Source organism: Hemiscyllium ocellatum, chromosome 31, assembly GCF_020745735.1.
Source record: "Hemiscyllium ocellatum isolate sHemOce1 chromosome 31, sHemOce1.pat.X.cur, whole genome shotgun sequence".
Lineage (NCBI taxonomy): Eukaryota > Metazoa > Chordata > Chondrichthyes > Orectolobiformes > Hemiscylliidae > Hemiscyllium > Hemiscyllium ocellatum.
The window spans coordinates 29,013,055-29,028,723 of record NC_083431.1 but is presented as its reverse complement, the minus strand read 5'-3'; the positions used below and the strand labels follow the sequence as shown (position 1 = coordinate 29,028,723).

Below are 15,669 nucleotides of genomic sequence, written 5' to 3'. Positions count from 1 at the left end.
CCAAAATGTTGATTCTCCTGCTCCTCGGATGCTGCCTGACCTGCTGTGTCTTTCCAGCACCACACTCTCTACTTTACAATTCTGGTCAGGGAAGCAATTACATTGAGACAGTTTAAGGTGGCCAGTTTTGTAAGTAGTTTCTGGAATTCAATTTGTTTTCAAAAAGCAGAAGCTTAAGCTTTGTGTTTGATAAACATTATCAGGACTTCTGAAATAAAAATAACATGTAAACTCATAACTTTCCAAATTTCAAGGTTTCCAACTTGAAAATGTCTTCATAAACCTGATAATGCTTACCTGGACTTCCTTCAATTTCTCCCACTTTGGATTGGCAAAGTAATTGATTCCGATTACAGCTCCTGGAAGTTGCACATTGTTAATGAGGATTGCAAGCAACACTACATAAGGGAAGAGTGCAGTGAAGTATACAACCTGGTTAAGAAAATGCCAAGAAAAAATGATTAACTATTTGGATAAAGTTTGAAGATTACCTGTCGGATATATTTAACCATTAATATTCTGAAACATTTTGTTTGGTATCCTACTAAACTTGGGTCCCTCCACTAGCTGGTTGAATGCAATATCATAAATATCATAATGTCTTCAGGAAGGATGTGAAAAAAATTGTAGGTCATGAGGGAAGATCTTAAAAAGGGTGCCATGAGGAAGACCAATCTTGCTGTATAACTACGAATGGCTTGTGAGGAGAAATTTGATGCAACTCAGTGAAAGTTATTACACTAATGGAATTAGAAGTTACCTTAAGATTTGTGTGAAAACAAAGTTGGGAAATCAGAAGCAAAATGCTGGGACAATTAATGGGGACAACCTTACATTGTATCTCTGAAGTTGCAATGCTGGGATCCCATGCTTTTTGCTCTATGAGTAAAGGACCTGAATTTGAGTATGGGAGTCAGTATCTTCAAGTTTATGCATAATACTTTTCTGGAAGCTAAAATAAACTAGGAAGCAGAGAATTGAAAATTGGAAAATGTCATGGTAGGACAAGCGGTTGATGGAGCCATGAAAAATGCAGTTCATTGTAATAAAATCTGAAATAAAAATGGTTGTTGAGAAAATTCTAAACTGTAAAGCATTGTGCATGTGGGGTAGGTAAGCTGAGGGATTCTGAGTTTCAGGAATGTGAATCATGGAAAGCTAGTACATTATACTGGTTGAAAAATGCAGGAAGGAATTAAATGGAATACTGGATTTCATCAAAAGATTATTAAATATAGAAGCAAGGAAATCTGACTGAAATTGTATGGAACACTGGTGAGGCTTCATGTTAGTCTGGTATTCTGATTTGCAATAAAGGAAGTGTATACTAACCTTGAAAAAAACGCATTGATAATTAATTAGGATGGCACTTAGGAAAAAGAAATTTAGTTATAACAAGAGATTAAATAAATCTGGTTATATCTTGTAAATGAAGGGGTTAGGGGGTTATTTAACCGAAAAGGTTGGCATGTTTAAAATAGATGGATAGAAACAAAGGATTCCTAATTTCACTTCTGAAAGATCTGGCTCTATTTCTTAGGCTACGACTCCTGTTATATGTTCAGAGCAATCTAAGTAGTTTCTTGCTATCAAATCCATCTGTTCCCTTTGTTTTCTTCAAACCTTTGAAGAATCACTCAAGAATCTTGTGTATTTGAGAAATGTAAGATCATAACACGTAGTAGCCAAAATTGGCCTATCGATCTACTCAGCCATTCAATGAGATCATGGTTGATCTGATAATCCTAAATCCAAACTATCCATGATTTCCTTCTGAAGGTACTTTAATGTGATCACTATTAGATGAATGTTCCTGCATGTTAGGCTATGAACTGAATCCAGAAATCAAACACATTACTTATTAATAAATCTAATATGACCAATCCAATGATTTATTCTGAGACAGATCATTGCAGAAAATTATTCCAAATACATTCAAGAATTTTGTTATCTGCTAGTCTGCTTCTTCCAATCTACATGAAAGTTAACTCAATTTGCCCACATTTAAATCATTCTGCCTTTACTACACGCTTGTGAAATCTCTCCAAATATACACCCTAACTTTTAACAGTTCTGATCACAGGAACTACATACAATATTAAAGATTTTTCTATTTCTTGATACTATCCATCCATTTTCTGCTTGTCCTTCATTTTATTTTGTCTTCCATTGAAGTGATTTCAACCTTAATTATTTAGATTACTTATTTTTGTTCTTATTTACCTACCTTGCCTTATAATCTGTCATATTTACTTCCCAGTCCATACCTTGCAGCTATGTCTCTGTAATGGCTGCCTCATCATAAAGTCCCAGTTGAATTTGCCTGCAGTTCATTCAATTGAATCATCATACATCATCATGCATTTATATAAAGAATAGTTATTTGGGGATTTGCACTCTAATTGCCCTTCTGCTCCACTGTTTACTCACACTTTTAAAATCTCTTTCTACATTTTATTTCTTTACATCTTTTAGTTTTACCTTTACTCCCAGTGCCTAAAGCACAATTCCTGACTGTTTTTCTGTTCCCTTTCATTAATGGTGGAAGCATATAAGTTCCTGAAGGATCTTGACAGAATAGATATGGAGAGGGTATTTGCTCTTCTAGGAAAATCTAGAGCATGGGTCACTTTAAAAATAAGGGATTGCTCTCTTAAAACAAAGCTTAAGTGATTTGTTTTAAATTCCCGAAGGATTATTAGTCACAGAATCCCTATAGTGTGGAAGCAGGCCATTTGGCCCATTGAGCCTACACTGACAAACATCTCACCCAGACCAAACCCCCTCCATTTCCCAAGGCGAATCCAGCAAGCCTGAATATCCCTGGATAATTTAGCATGACCAATCCACCTAACCTGCACATCTTTGGACTGGGAGGAAATCAGTGTACCTTAAGGAAACCCAAGTAGACACGAGGAGAATGTACAAATTCCACAAAGACGGTTACCCAAGGCTGGATTCAAACCTGGGTCCCCAGAGCTGTGAGATAGTAATGCTAACCACTGAGCCACTACTTTGAAGCTTTCTTTCGAAAAGGTGTTCAAAGGAGATACCTTGAATATTTTAAAGTCACATTTAAATAGATTCTTGTTAATCAAGGGCTGAAAGATCATCCAGGGTGGGTAGGATTGTGGATTTGAGGTTACAGTCAGATCAGGCATGGCTGTTTTTGAATAGTGGGAGAATATGAGGGGCTGAATGGCTTTCTGTTCCTAATCCATAAATTCATAAATACATGTAGTAAAATAAATTGGTAACACAGATGTCATTAGGAATCTGAAATAACTGTATATAACCTTAATTAATTTAATTTTAACGATCCAGAAAAAATAATGTGAGAATATGAGATATATTTTCTCAAATTCAATTGAGGAGTTTAAACTTGAGATTAATTGACAATTTGGTGAAAAATAGTTTTGAGAAACGATGGAGCAAGGACAAGGTACTGGGAGTGATAAGGACAAGTTTTGCCATGTTTATATGTTTGACGACTTTACTCCTTCTGCTCTGGAGTTTAATGTTACAGCCACACTGTGACTTTAAAGCAAACCCATTTTACAATAAAAATGTAGTAACGCTTGTGGATATGAGTGTCATCACACACCATTTATGAGTTAAGTGACTGTGTAAAATGGAAGCCATGTGCTAATTAACATAAATCTCTCCTTCGCTCTCTGAGCTATGCGCTGATTCAGCAATGCAAATGCTATTTGCCTCAAATGAGAGATTTTCTACGCAAATTTAATGTTTATTACCCAAGTAATTAAATGTTCTTGGCCCATTGTTAAAACAGTAATAACATTGGAGGTCACTACACTACTTAGAATTCACTAATCACAGAAGAAAATCAGTAAATGTCCCTGCACAGGCTATTCCAGATGAGATTTTGATGCAGCTTTAATAAAACAAAGTTTTTCTCTGTAATAACATTACCCAATAGTGCATTAAGTAATTTCTTCAACAGTCAACAGTGTATGTTTTTTATTCTTTGGGTTATTGAAATTGCAAAACGATTTTAATTTGTAAAATAACCCAAGTGATCATTTTAGTGGCTGCTTAAACTAAATGACCTCAAAGAGGATAGCCTTTTTTTCCCTCTTTACCATAAAAAATCTATTTCTTGCCTTACATTCTGCATGGCTCCTGCCCATACTTTGCTAACTACGAAATATAATTTAAGCACCACTAGTCTAGCTAGAAAACAAACAGTAACAATGTTTTATTTCTCCTAGTAATTGCATTGTGGTCACTACTTCAACATTCATGTATCTGGATTAGGTGCAACTTGGGACCATTACTTATACTTTATATCCAATGTTTTTGCGTGAGTAGCCCACTACTTCAACGTTCATGTATCTGGATTAGGTGGAACTTGGGAACATTACCCGTACTTTACATCCAATTTTTTTTCTTGAGTAGCCCACTACTTCAATGTTCATGCCTTTGGATTAGGTGGAACTTGGGAACATTACTCGTATATTATATCCACAGTTATTGCGTGAGGATCCTAAGTCTATAAAAGACCCTTGATGCATGTCTTAACTGCGCAAGCTACCCTAGGAAGGGAGGGAAGCCTGTGTGAAACCTTCATCTTCGGAAAAGGAAAGAACATAAACAAAGCAACAACAAAAAAAGGCTCAAGATAAAAAAATCAGTGAGTTGTTAATATTCTAAGCTTCCACTGTTCTATCAAGTGTATGGATGAGGTACAAGGAGACACCCACTGCTGACAGAAGCATACTTGAATGAATCTTTTACAAAGAAGGAGAGACTAAAAAGTTATTAAATAAAAGTGAGTCATGAGAGAGTGTTGTTAACAGATACTTTGATTTGTTGGTCTTATGAAGTAAATTCTGAAGAAATTTATACAGTGCTATTTAAAAATTATTTTGACTTTTTTTCACAAAACAAACAGTATTCTGAAAGAAAAAGCTATCTAATTGAGATAATGTAATAACTAACCATAAACATACCTTTCCAGTCCACGTTACCCCTTTAAATATACAGAAATAAACAATCACCCAGGCAAGAATCAGAAGACCAAAAAGCTCCCAGCGCATATTCCCAAGGTTATCCAGACCATTTGTCTTCTGAAGAACATTGTAACTAAACAAATGAGGCAAAGATAATGTAATCTCAGTGATCACAATTCATTCACAAGCAGATTTTTCTTCACCATTGCTGGTAATGACAACAAATAGAAACTGGGGTGAGAAAAAGATAGTTGAATCAGAACAATTAAAGTGCAAACACCAAAGGATTAGAATGGTCCAGATTTTTCAATGTTTTCCCCCAAGTAATATGGAGATTGAATTAATCCTGAAATGGCGGATTTAAGGCAAACTGTCCAAAAGGGAAGGGATTATCTGTGGTTTCTGCAAACTGTCTTTTGAATTGAATTAAATATTGAAGTATTGTGCTTTCACAAACAGCAAGTTTCATAGAATCATCTCATGTATTGTAAATTTGTCAGCCACAATAATAGTCTTCAAACAATGTCCCCAAGCAAAGACTGATTACAAAGACAGATTCTAGAAGGTGCAGTTCATTGTAGTCACATTTGGAACCCATATCACTGAAATGCATCAAGAAATGAATGCAAGAAACTAAATGAGATTTTTCATGTTTCAATTTGTTATTACACTTTCATCATTTGTGCCTGGATGAATCACCAAAAAAAAATCAATATGATGCAGTTAAAGGTTCACCTTAGATAACCTGATGAAGGAAAAAAACCTGTGAATCAGAAGCTGTGGGGAGAGGCTGAACAGGCTGGGACTGTTTTCCCTGGAGCGTCGGAGCCTAATGGGTGACCTTATAGAGGTTTACAAAATTATGAGGGGCATGGATAGGATAAATAGACAAAGTCTTTTCCATGGGTTGGGGGAGTCCAGAACTAGGAGGCATAGGTTTAGGGTGAGAGGGGATAGATATAAAAGGGACCTAAGGGGCAACTTTTTCACACAGAGAGTGGTATATGTATGGAATGAGTTGCCAGAAGAAGTAGTGGAGGCTGGTATATTGCAACATTTGAAAGGGATTTGGATGGTATATGAATAGGAAGGATTTGGAGGGATATGGGCCAGGTGCTGGCAGGTGGGACTAGATTGGTTTGGGATATCTGGTCGGCATGGACGGGTCTGTTTCCATGCTGTACATCTCTATGACTCTATGACTCTATATGGCAGCAGAGCAGCTATTGGACAAGAAATAGGAAAAAGATCAGATTATCTTTCTGAACTAACCACAAGGAACCTGCGACTGCACATTTATGCTTTGGTTTAAAAATGCATTATAAATGTAACTGGATGATATCATGAAGAGTTAAGGCATTGGATTTAAAAAGCTAATGAATTAATGAGCCGTTTCTGTTTCTCATCTTAATTTATACATGATGCAGTGAAAATAGACATTTACACACATCAATAACGGAAGGCTCTATCGCTAACCTCATTGAAACTGCAATATCACTTCAGCAATAGTTGCTTAGATAATAGAAGACTAAACAAAATCTAGAAATTGCCCATCATCAATAAAAAGAATAATTGTATTGCAGTGGTATCTGTAGCACAGTCTGTGTCAGACCTTTGGGTGACAGACTGCAATTTCATGATGCAATTTCATTCACACAATCGCATTGAAATTCTACAGTTGCTGTCAATTTTAGAGGGATAATGATAGTGAGCAGCAACAGTTCACCACCAACTTACATCCACCAGCAATGACTGGCACATAAAATCTAACTATTTGTATTCACTCCCAACTCACACCACTTTAATGTGATCAGTAAAATGCACGAGATTGCTTTCAGTAGTTCCTTGAGCAAATTCTATCCCATCGTGGAAGATCTATGACCCCCATACCCTGCATACCCATGACCGTAAATTGCTGCTGCGCTTAAAGTCATCCATTTTTAGGTATGTAATCTCATCCTTAAGGTTTTGTTAGATTTCTAAAGATATTACATTTTAAAAGTTTAATTTTCTTTTTATCTTTTTTCCTTTCTCTTCATTCAATCTTTCTTTCATTTCTTTATTTTTCTTTCAGCTAGTCAAGTTTGCATTTCTTTCTCCACTGTTACTCTATTTCCCAAATCTTCAACCTGATTTATGTAGGAATACACAGTGGCTTGTACCATTCCCACAAGTTCCAGTCGCTTGGTTCCTCCTGCACTTGGAACAATTGTCAATGCCAGACAAGTTGATTGCCAGTACCTAATACTTATCAGCTCACCCTTACATCCAGTTTCTACACAAGATAATTAAATATCTAATCATAGGACTGTTGGGGTACAGTGGAAATGTCCCTACGTTTGGACCAGAAGACTGAGGTTCAGGTCCCCCCCCTGCTCCTTGGCTGTGTAATACTGTTCCTCAACAAGTTGATTACAAATATCTCAAAACCTAACCATGGAAAGGCAAAACTAGCTAATAGCAGATGCCGTTGTATGTATTGCTATAGAATATTATAGCACGTTGTGTCTTGACTAAAAAATTACAGGCCAAGAAACATTGGAGGGATTGAAACTACAGATGAATAATATGAACTGGTGAATCAGTAAATTTGGCTGATACTTTGCAAGTGACTTTCTTTGATCTTTACAGAAAAATGGTGTAGTTAATATCATATGAAAGGCTGGCTTGAAGGGCACTGGGCCTTCAATCAGAAAGCCATATTTTAACTATTAAATACCAGATATTAAACATTGGTCAGATAGACTCCAAGTACATACTTGCTACTCAGTATTTTATTTTGACTCACACTCCGTAAACTTCAGCAACACTCATTACTTGTTCCCATTTCTCATCCAGTTATCTCTTAATTAATACATAACCTTCCTCACTGAATTTTGTAATTTCCCAACAATGGTACTAGTTGGAATACAGTTAGATATTCTAATTTGAATGAGGATGGGGGCATTTATTTTTCTTTTTAATTAAGTTTTATTTTATCCTTTGGATTGAGCACTTGTGGACCAAGATGTCAGGAAGTTCTTTCTGTTGGGGGTGATTCTGGGATTGGGGTTAGGGGGAAGTGGGGTTGGAAGCAAAGATTGTAGGGATGGCTACTGAGAATCAATCTCAATCATCCCTCCCCTCCCTCCTCCTCATCTTGCCCCTCCCACCCCAACCCTCAATCTGCCCATATTGATCTTCCAGTCACATGGGCTAACTCTTTCCCATTTCACCTCAACCTGAACTAAATACAGCCCAGGCAGTAATAGCCCCTTAAGTGGTCTTTAACTAAAGATTTTTTTTAACTTCCTATGAACCTCAATTGATAGTGGAATGGAAGGTTGTAGCTTCAGACTTCTTGCCTATAACCAAATGTCTCAGAATAAAAGGAAACTATGAATTACTGAAAATGTGTTGCTGGAAAATCACAGCAGGTCAGGCAGCATCCAAGGAGCAGGAGAATCGACGTTTCGGGCATGAACCCTTCTTCATTCCTGAAGAAGGGCTCATGCCCGAAACGTCGACTCACCTGTTCCTTGGATGCTGCCTGACCTGCTGCGCTTTTCCAGCAACACATTTTCAGCTCTGATCTCCAGCATCTGCAGTCCTCACTTACTCCTCAACTATGAATTACTGTAAGGTATCGACAAATATACACTGCACAGCCGATTTATCCCTCAAATCATAATCTTCTAAAATCATCCAGGGTCAGGCAATAATGTGTCTTTACAGTCTTGGCCCGGTTCCAAAACCAAAGGTACCTCCAGGAGATGAAGGACCAATTATCACTGGATGTTGGCCAGGTCTAGAGGGTAGAAGAGAGGGACTGATTCATTCACAGAAACCACATACCTAAAGCACACACTTTGGGTTTTTTCTCTTATCTTCACCCCCAATTCTTCTGAAAGGTGCGGAATTATTTTAATACTTGTCCATTAGCACTCAGAAAACATTGAATGTTACCTTTTATCAGTATGCTGTTGTCCATTTGAACTGAAGGCAGTTTAAATAAAACAGAGGCCGGCGGTGTAAACATAATCTACTTTAAAAGACAAACACTATGCTCAGAGGGAACGCTTGGTTTTCGGAGTCAGAAGGACACTGGAACCTTTTAAAAATGGTGGGTGGAATCTAAATGGTGGGATCCCTGGCCACATTCACAATGTTCAGTGACATGGGCTAAAGGTGAGGCCAATGAGCTAGCACCCTTCACCCCTGATCTGATGGCTCCTCTGTAGGATTCAGCATCTCTGAGCCTGTGGAATTGGGGCAGTTTGGAGTTCAAGGTCCCTCAGAGGAGTTTGGTTTTAGCCAAGAAGTCTGAAGCTGTAACCTTCCATTCCACTATCAATTAAGGATCCAAGGAAGTCAAAAAAAATCTTTATTTAAAGACCACTAATGCGGCTATTCCTGCCTAGGGTGTATTTAGTTCAGGTTGAGGTGGGATGGGAAAGAGTCAGCCCATGTGACTGGTAGAGGATTATGGGCAGATTGGGGATGGGAGGGGTGCAAGATGAGGAGGAGGGAGGGGTGGGATGATTGAGATTGACTCTCAGTAGCCATCCCAACAACCTTGCTTCCCCCTAACCCCAATCCTAGAATCACCCCCAATGGAAAGAACTTCCTGACACCTTGGTCCACAAGCCCTCAATCTGAAGGATGAAATAAAACTTAACTAAAAAGAAAAATAAATGCTTTCCAACTCTGAATAAGACCTTTTCTGTTGTAACTGAAAAGCAGCACATTATAGTTTTATTATTTAAAACAGCAATGGATTTTAATTTCCTTCACACAAGCTGTCTTTGCTGAGCTTTAGTGTAAGGTAGTTATAGAGGACTTTGTCTAGATTAGAGTGGTGCTGGAAAAGCACAGCAGGTCAGGCAGCATCCGAGGAGCAGGAAAATCTACTTTTCAGACAAAAGCTGATGAAGGGCTTTTGCCCAAAATGCTGATTTCCCTGCTCCTCGGATGCTGCCTGACCTGCTGTCCTTTTCCAGCACCACTCTAATCTAGACTCTGATCTCCAGCATCTGCAGTCCTCACTTTTGCCACAGAGGACTTTGGCTGATCACAGATCATGATCTCATGGCAGAATCTTTAGCATTTGAACAGAAAAGGGAATTTGTCAAAACATATGTATCAACCTGTTTTTAAATAACAAGTGGTTGAAGTAGGAGGCTTTGAACCTCATGTCGCAGAGGTAGGGACACAACCACTATACCACAAGAGTTCTCCCTTATAGGGAGCTTGTACCTTTCTTGCCTAATCAACCTGTTCAGCAATGGTTATTACACAGCTCTGGAAGAGGTGGGACTTGAGCCCAGATCTTTTAGTATAGGGACACTACCACTGTACCACAAGAGCCCTCCTGCACAGGGAGCTTATAACATTTCCATAAAACCTGCAACTGAGGTGAGAGATAAACAGGCTCTCAAGATTTAATTCAAACCAAATAGCAATTCATCAATATGGAGTGGAAGCAATATCAGGTAATGGTCTGAAATGGTTGTCAATGAATGTAACCACTCAAGTTAATTGTCCCCAAGAGCTTCTTTGTTGACAGCTTTATCGAAAGACTTCGCAAGGATCATAGCTAGTATGTCTGGGACTGAACTGATGAGTTACTTCAAAAGGAATACTTTCGATGAAACCGATTTAACATGGGAAATGTTCTGATTTGCCTTAAGTGAACACTAACATTGCTGAATGGACTAGTTGCCTTATTTTTCTTTATCTGAAAAATGTGTTGCTGGAAAAGTGCAGCAGGTCAGACAGCATCCAAGGAGCAGGAGAATCGGCATTTCGGGCATAAGCCCTTCTTCAGGAATTCCTGAAGAAGGGCTGATGCCTGAAACGTCGATTCTCCTGCTCCTTGGATGCAGCCTGACCTGCTATGCTTTTCCAGCAACACATTTTCAGCTCTGATCTCCAGCATCTGCAGTTCTCACTTTGTCCTTATTTTTCTTTATCCATAGGACATGCATATCTTTGGTATAGCCAACAATTTTAGACCATTCCTAATTGCCCCTGAACAGGTTGTGTTGAGCCTTCATCTTAAGAACTGGGCTGTGTGCTAGAGGGCATTTAAAAATTAAGCATGTTATTGTGGGTCTGAAGTCCCATTTAGGTAAGACTGGGTAAGGACAGCAGATTGTTCTCCCTAAAGCGTATTCAGAAAGCAGATGGGCGTTTGTAATGATCTAATCACCATTACAGATATAATGGTTGTACTCCTGATTTATTCGCTTGTAATTCCATGGCAGTTATAGTAGAATATGAATTATTCACCATGACTCTGAATTTCTGGTTCAGTGACATAACCAATGTGCTACTATACCAAGGTACAAATAGGAGCAGTGGGTGTTTGTGCTGTGGGACGAATGGACAAATCACATCATTTACAATTCTTTCTGAAAGAGAGTACAGTTGTCCTCTGCACTCATGTTGTTACCTGGTTATATGATACAACTGGATATTTTAGAAAGGTATCAGATTTAAGCCCAGGGTACTCAACAACACGGGTGTACAAAGTTAAAAATCACACAAAACCAGGTTATAGTCCAACAGGTTTAATTGGAAGCACTAGGTGGTTGTGACCACCTGATAAAGGAGCAGCGCTTCGAAAGCTAGTGCTTCCAATTAAACCTGTTGGACTATAACCTGGAATTGTGTGATTTTTAACTTTGTACACCCCAGTCCAACACTGACATCTCCAAATCATAACACGGTTGTAGATTGCTTAGTCAGTGCTAGTACCTACTAGACAACATTCAACAGAGATCCTCGACTAGGATAAACCAATCAATTTTTTTCCCAATTTCCAGTTTTGAAAGCATTGCTCATGAGGCGCAGAATGTGAAACATAATACAGAATGCACGCTATGAATTAATACTACAATAATTAAATTATCATATATTTATGGCTTACTTCTCAATAATATGCAGTGGAACTGTTATTAAAGCAAAAACCTACAATATTTCAATTTGATTCTATTCACATTGCCAAAGAATCAGGGAGCTTGAATCATTATTCTGCCACAAAAGAAACCAGCTTGACTTCTTTATATGTCCACATTAGCATTAGTAGAGTTCACCAATTATATTGAGAAAGTGAATTGGAATCATGTGGTTGCACTGAATGTGGTTAAATGATTATCTAGAATTGATGTTTTATCAATAGTAATCAAAACTTCACTTACATAAGTACAGCATGTGGCAGTCAGCTGTAAAAAAGGAATTATAGTACCTGACCTTGTGTTTTGTTGCAATGTTACTGCTTTACAGTGTGCAGTGGTCCTTGGAGTGAATCCACGGTGAGGGAGATTAGAACTTGCAGAATAATTTTCCAAAGATGTTTTATTTTTGTTGGAAGGGAAAAAACTCAATGACTTGCTAAGTTCAGGTAGTGCCTTAAAAAAGTATTGTTTTTTTTTCATAATTATGGCACTGATATTTAGAGATTGTTTTGATTTTCAGCAGAGTATAAATACATGAGGATAAATGCATTGTGACACATAAGGTGGCACTCCAGATGGTTCTAATTCTATTGTGTGATAAAGATTTACTTTTTGCTATTTGCTTCTAGCAGGATTATCAGCTTTAGGCAGGGGTCCAAGGTGGAAATCTTAATATGGCTAAGAACTGTGAAATCTTGCACAAACTATCAATCACCAAAACTATTAAATCCTCCTCATTGATGAAACTGTTAGAACCACTTTCCAAAGCACCCTTGCTACTCCTCCCCTCTCAGCTAATTTGAAGACCTTCTTGAACTCCTCTTTCCAACTAAAATCTCTGTACCCTGACCCAAAGTCAATTCTTTATTCCTTTCATCATTTCCTTTCCTGCTCTCCCCAGTAATGACTCTCTTGGAATGTCAAGCTTTTCTTGTTTTCTTTTGCCAAGCTTCTCCACGGTTCTCCTCTCCTCTAGATGTTGACACTGCACTGGGTCATATTTTCACAACTGCAAATTGCTCATGCGAACATTACCTGACTGGCAGCTCTTTATGTGTAATTCTCAGCCTTTACAGCTATGTAAGTGAATCATAGCTGAGCCGTAACCAGTCCTTATTCAATACTGAGATCTATGCCCTTTGGTTAGGGGCTTTGTACATTGCAGACAAAAAGGTTGTATGGTTTTACTTTTCTCCAGCCTGGGGCTGAGTCTAATTGTACAATACCTGGGAGTCTGCTGACTGAGATTGGGAGAGCTATTTACAGAGTTAAATAGTAAAATCTGAGCTGGAACTTTCTAGGAAGTAAAACTCTCCTGATAGTTCAGATTTGTATTTAGGCGCATACATTTAATTCAAGTATAAGTAAAGTTTATCTTTAGTTACTTCAGAGACTGAGTTTCAGATGCCCTTGTCTAAGAGATCTGTAAAGATCAATTGTATTTTTCTGAATTGAATGTTTTAAAACTCCAAAACATAGATCCAGAGGGCTGGTTTCTAGGGGAGAAAGGCTACTCACTGTGACCATGGGCTCGATTAGAGTGGTACTGGAAAAGCACAGCAGGTCAGGCAGCATCCGAGGAGCAGGAAAATGGATGTTTCGGGCAAAAGCCCTTCATCAGGACTGCAAACATCGATTTTCCTGCTTCTCGGATGCTGCCCTACCTGCTGTGATTTTCCAGCACCACTCTAATCTAGACTCTGATTTCCAGCATCTGCAGTCCTCACTTTTGCCACTGTGACCATGGCTCAAGATATCATTGTACGACTCTCTGACAGATGCGGATTGCAAATAAAATGCTGCCCATCCTTCCACCAGAGTATAGGGCTGCTGAAGGTGCGGTTCTCCTTTTTTGGATCAATTTGAGGGGAGGGTGTTCTCCGGTACAAGTCCAGACAGAGAATGCTGCATCATCCTGGAATGCTGGTGCTTTGTACAAGTGGAGTGGAGCAAGCAACGGGGCGATGTGATCGATGCTGAGGGACTGCAGAACCTGAACAGTCTTCAAAGTAGGACGATGAGGACATTGGAGAGAAGGATGTTCTCCCTGTCCATGATAGGGAGAGAAGGTGTTCAGATGCGATGTAGCCAAGGATTGTGTGGCCTGGTGGTTAAACAACAAGAGTGAAAGAATGGGGTTGTACATGTGAGAGAGTGGCAACCACTGTGCCATAAACAGCATGGTTTTGCAGTTGCTGTGACATTACGTTGCCAGGGAGGAGAAACAGCAGATTGCCAATGCTTGTCTGAGAGCACAATGGCTTCCTAAAGATGGCTCAGTATCAGAAAGGCCTGTCTTTTGGTGGATATTCACTGACTGGTGTGTTCTTTCAGAAATGGCGTCTGATAAGAATCGGTTAGAATCGAACAAAAGGGATAGAGTGAGGTGAGTGTGGTAGAATATAATGAAAGATCTCGTGGCGGGAAATCCTCCAAGAAAATCGATGAAACTAAAATTCAGCCATTTTATATCAGTTCAAAGGAAAGCAACTTTCCTTTAGCATTCATTTACCTTTAGATAAGTGACTACAAGTTGAAATTAGCTATCATCCTTTTGCGGTTGGTAACTGTGTCAAAAAAGCTAATTGAACTGCGAACAAAATTTATTAATATATTTCCCATGTTTTATTCATTATTAATTAGGACAAAATATCTAATTAACAGATCATTAGTGAAGTAATGATTGATAATCCAGCACTTCAGTTTCTGCTGTGAATAGTGTTACATCATTAGGCATAGAGTTGGCAAAGTCTGCTGAGAGTATGAATAATTTACTGCAGATGTGAAGTGCACTAATATGGGCGGACTTCTTGCAACATTGCAGAACTTCAGCTTCTCTCTCAGTTAATTACATTTTTATCATCAACTGGGAAATCTGGGCCACCAACTTCTCTACTGCTTTCAACAAGTCTGCTTAATAATCAGGGCCTCTGAAAGAAAGAAAAAAATTGCTCACGTCAGCCTTTCCCCTTTGGGAGTGGTCTTCCCAATGGGTTGGAGAGTTCTAGATTCAAGCTCCACTCCCAGATGTGAGTGTGTATTATGCCTTATCATCTCTACGAAGCACTTATGGAGTGATCATTGTGAGTGACATGAGCCTTCTGGGTGAGATATGACAATTCGGGTCAGCATAAAAGAATCCCATGACAACTTTTGCAAACATGAGAAAGGAGGGCTTACCTTGTAGACCTGACCAAGATCCGCTGAACAGATTCAATGGTCCTTTATCTCCTGGCAGTGCCTTTGGTTTTAGAACCTGGCCAAGAGTGTTAAAGGCACATTATTGCCTGTCCCGAGATGATCTGAGATTATAACCTGAGTGATAAATTGTCTGCGCAGTGTATATTGGCCAATACCTTACAGCAATTCAATGTTGTCCTTTACTTTGGGACATTACTCCCATCCTCATCCAAACTGGAATATCTAACTGTGTACTATCTAATACCATTGTTGGGAAATTACAAAATTCAATGGTGATATTATATATATTAATCAAGGGACAAGTGGATGAGATCTGGGTGTTTGTATGTAGGGAATAACTAAGTAGTGTTGTTGAAGTTTGTGGAGTGTGAGTAGAAATAGAGTCTGACTAGACAATTATGTACTTGGAGTCTGTCAAAGCAATGTTTCATATCTGGTATTTAATAGTTAAAAGCTGGCTTTCTGATTGAAGCCAGTGCCCTTCAAGCCAGCCTTTCATATTATATTAACTATACCATTTTTCTGTCGCGATCAAAGAAAGTACCTTGCGAATTTAA

At 38.6% G+C, this 15,669-nt stretch overlaps 1 protein-coding gene across 1 annotated transcript in view; it reads right to left on the bottom strand.

Moving 5' to 3' along the window:
* si:ch211-283g2.1 (sodium- and chloride-dependent GABA transporter 1) overlaps window positions 1–15,669 on the bottom strand; it is a 97,824-nt gene that overhangs the window by 39,206 nt on the left and 42,949 nt on the right. The window contains exons 4-5 of the mRNA XM_060847784.1: window positions 4,974–5,106; window positions 298–432 (exon numbers count right to left, since the gene is read on the bottom strand). Of these exons, the coding sequence (XP_060703767.1) occupies window positions 298–432; window positions 4,974–5,106 (268 nt within the window). The remainder of the gene's footprint in view (window positions 1–297; window positions 433–4,973; window positions 5,107–15,669) is intronic.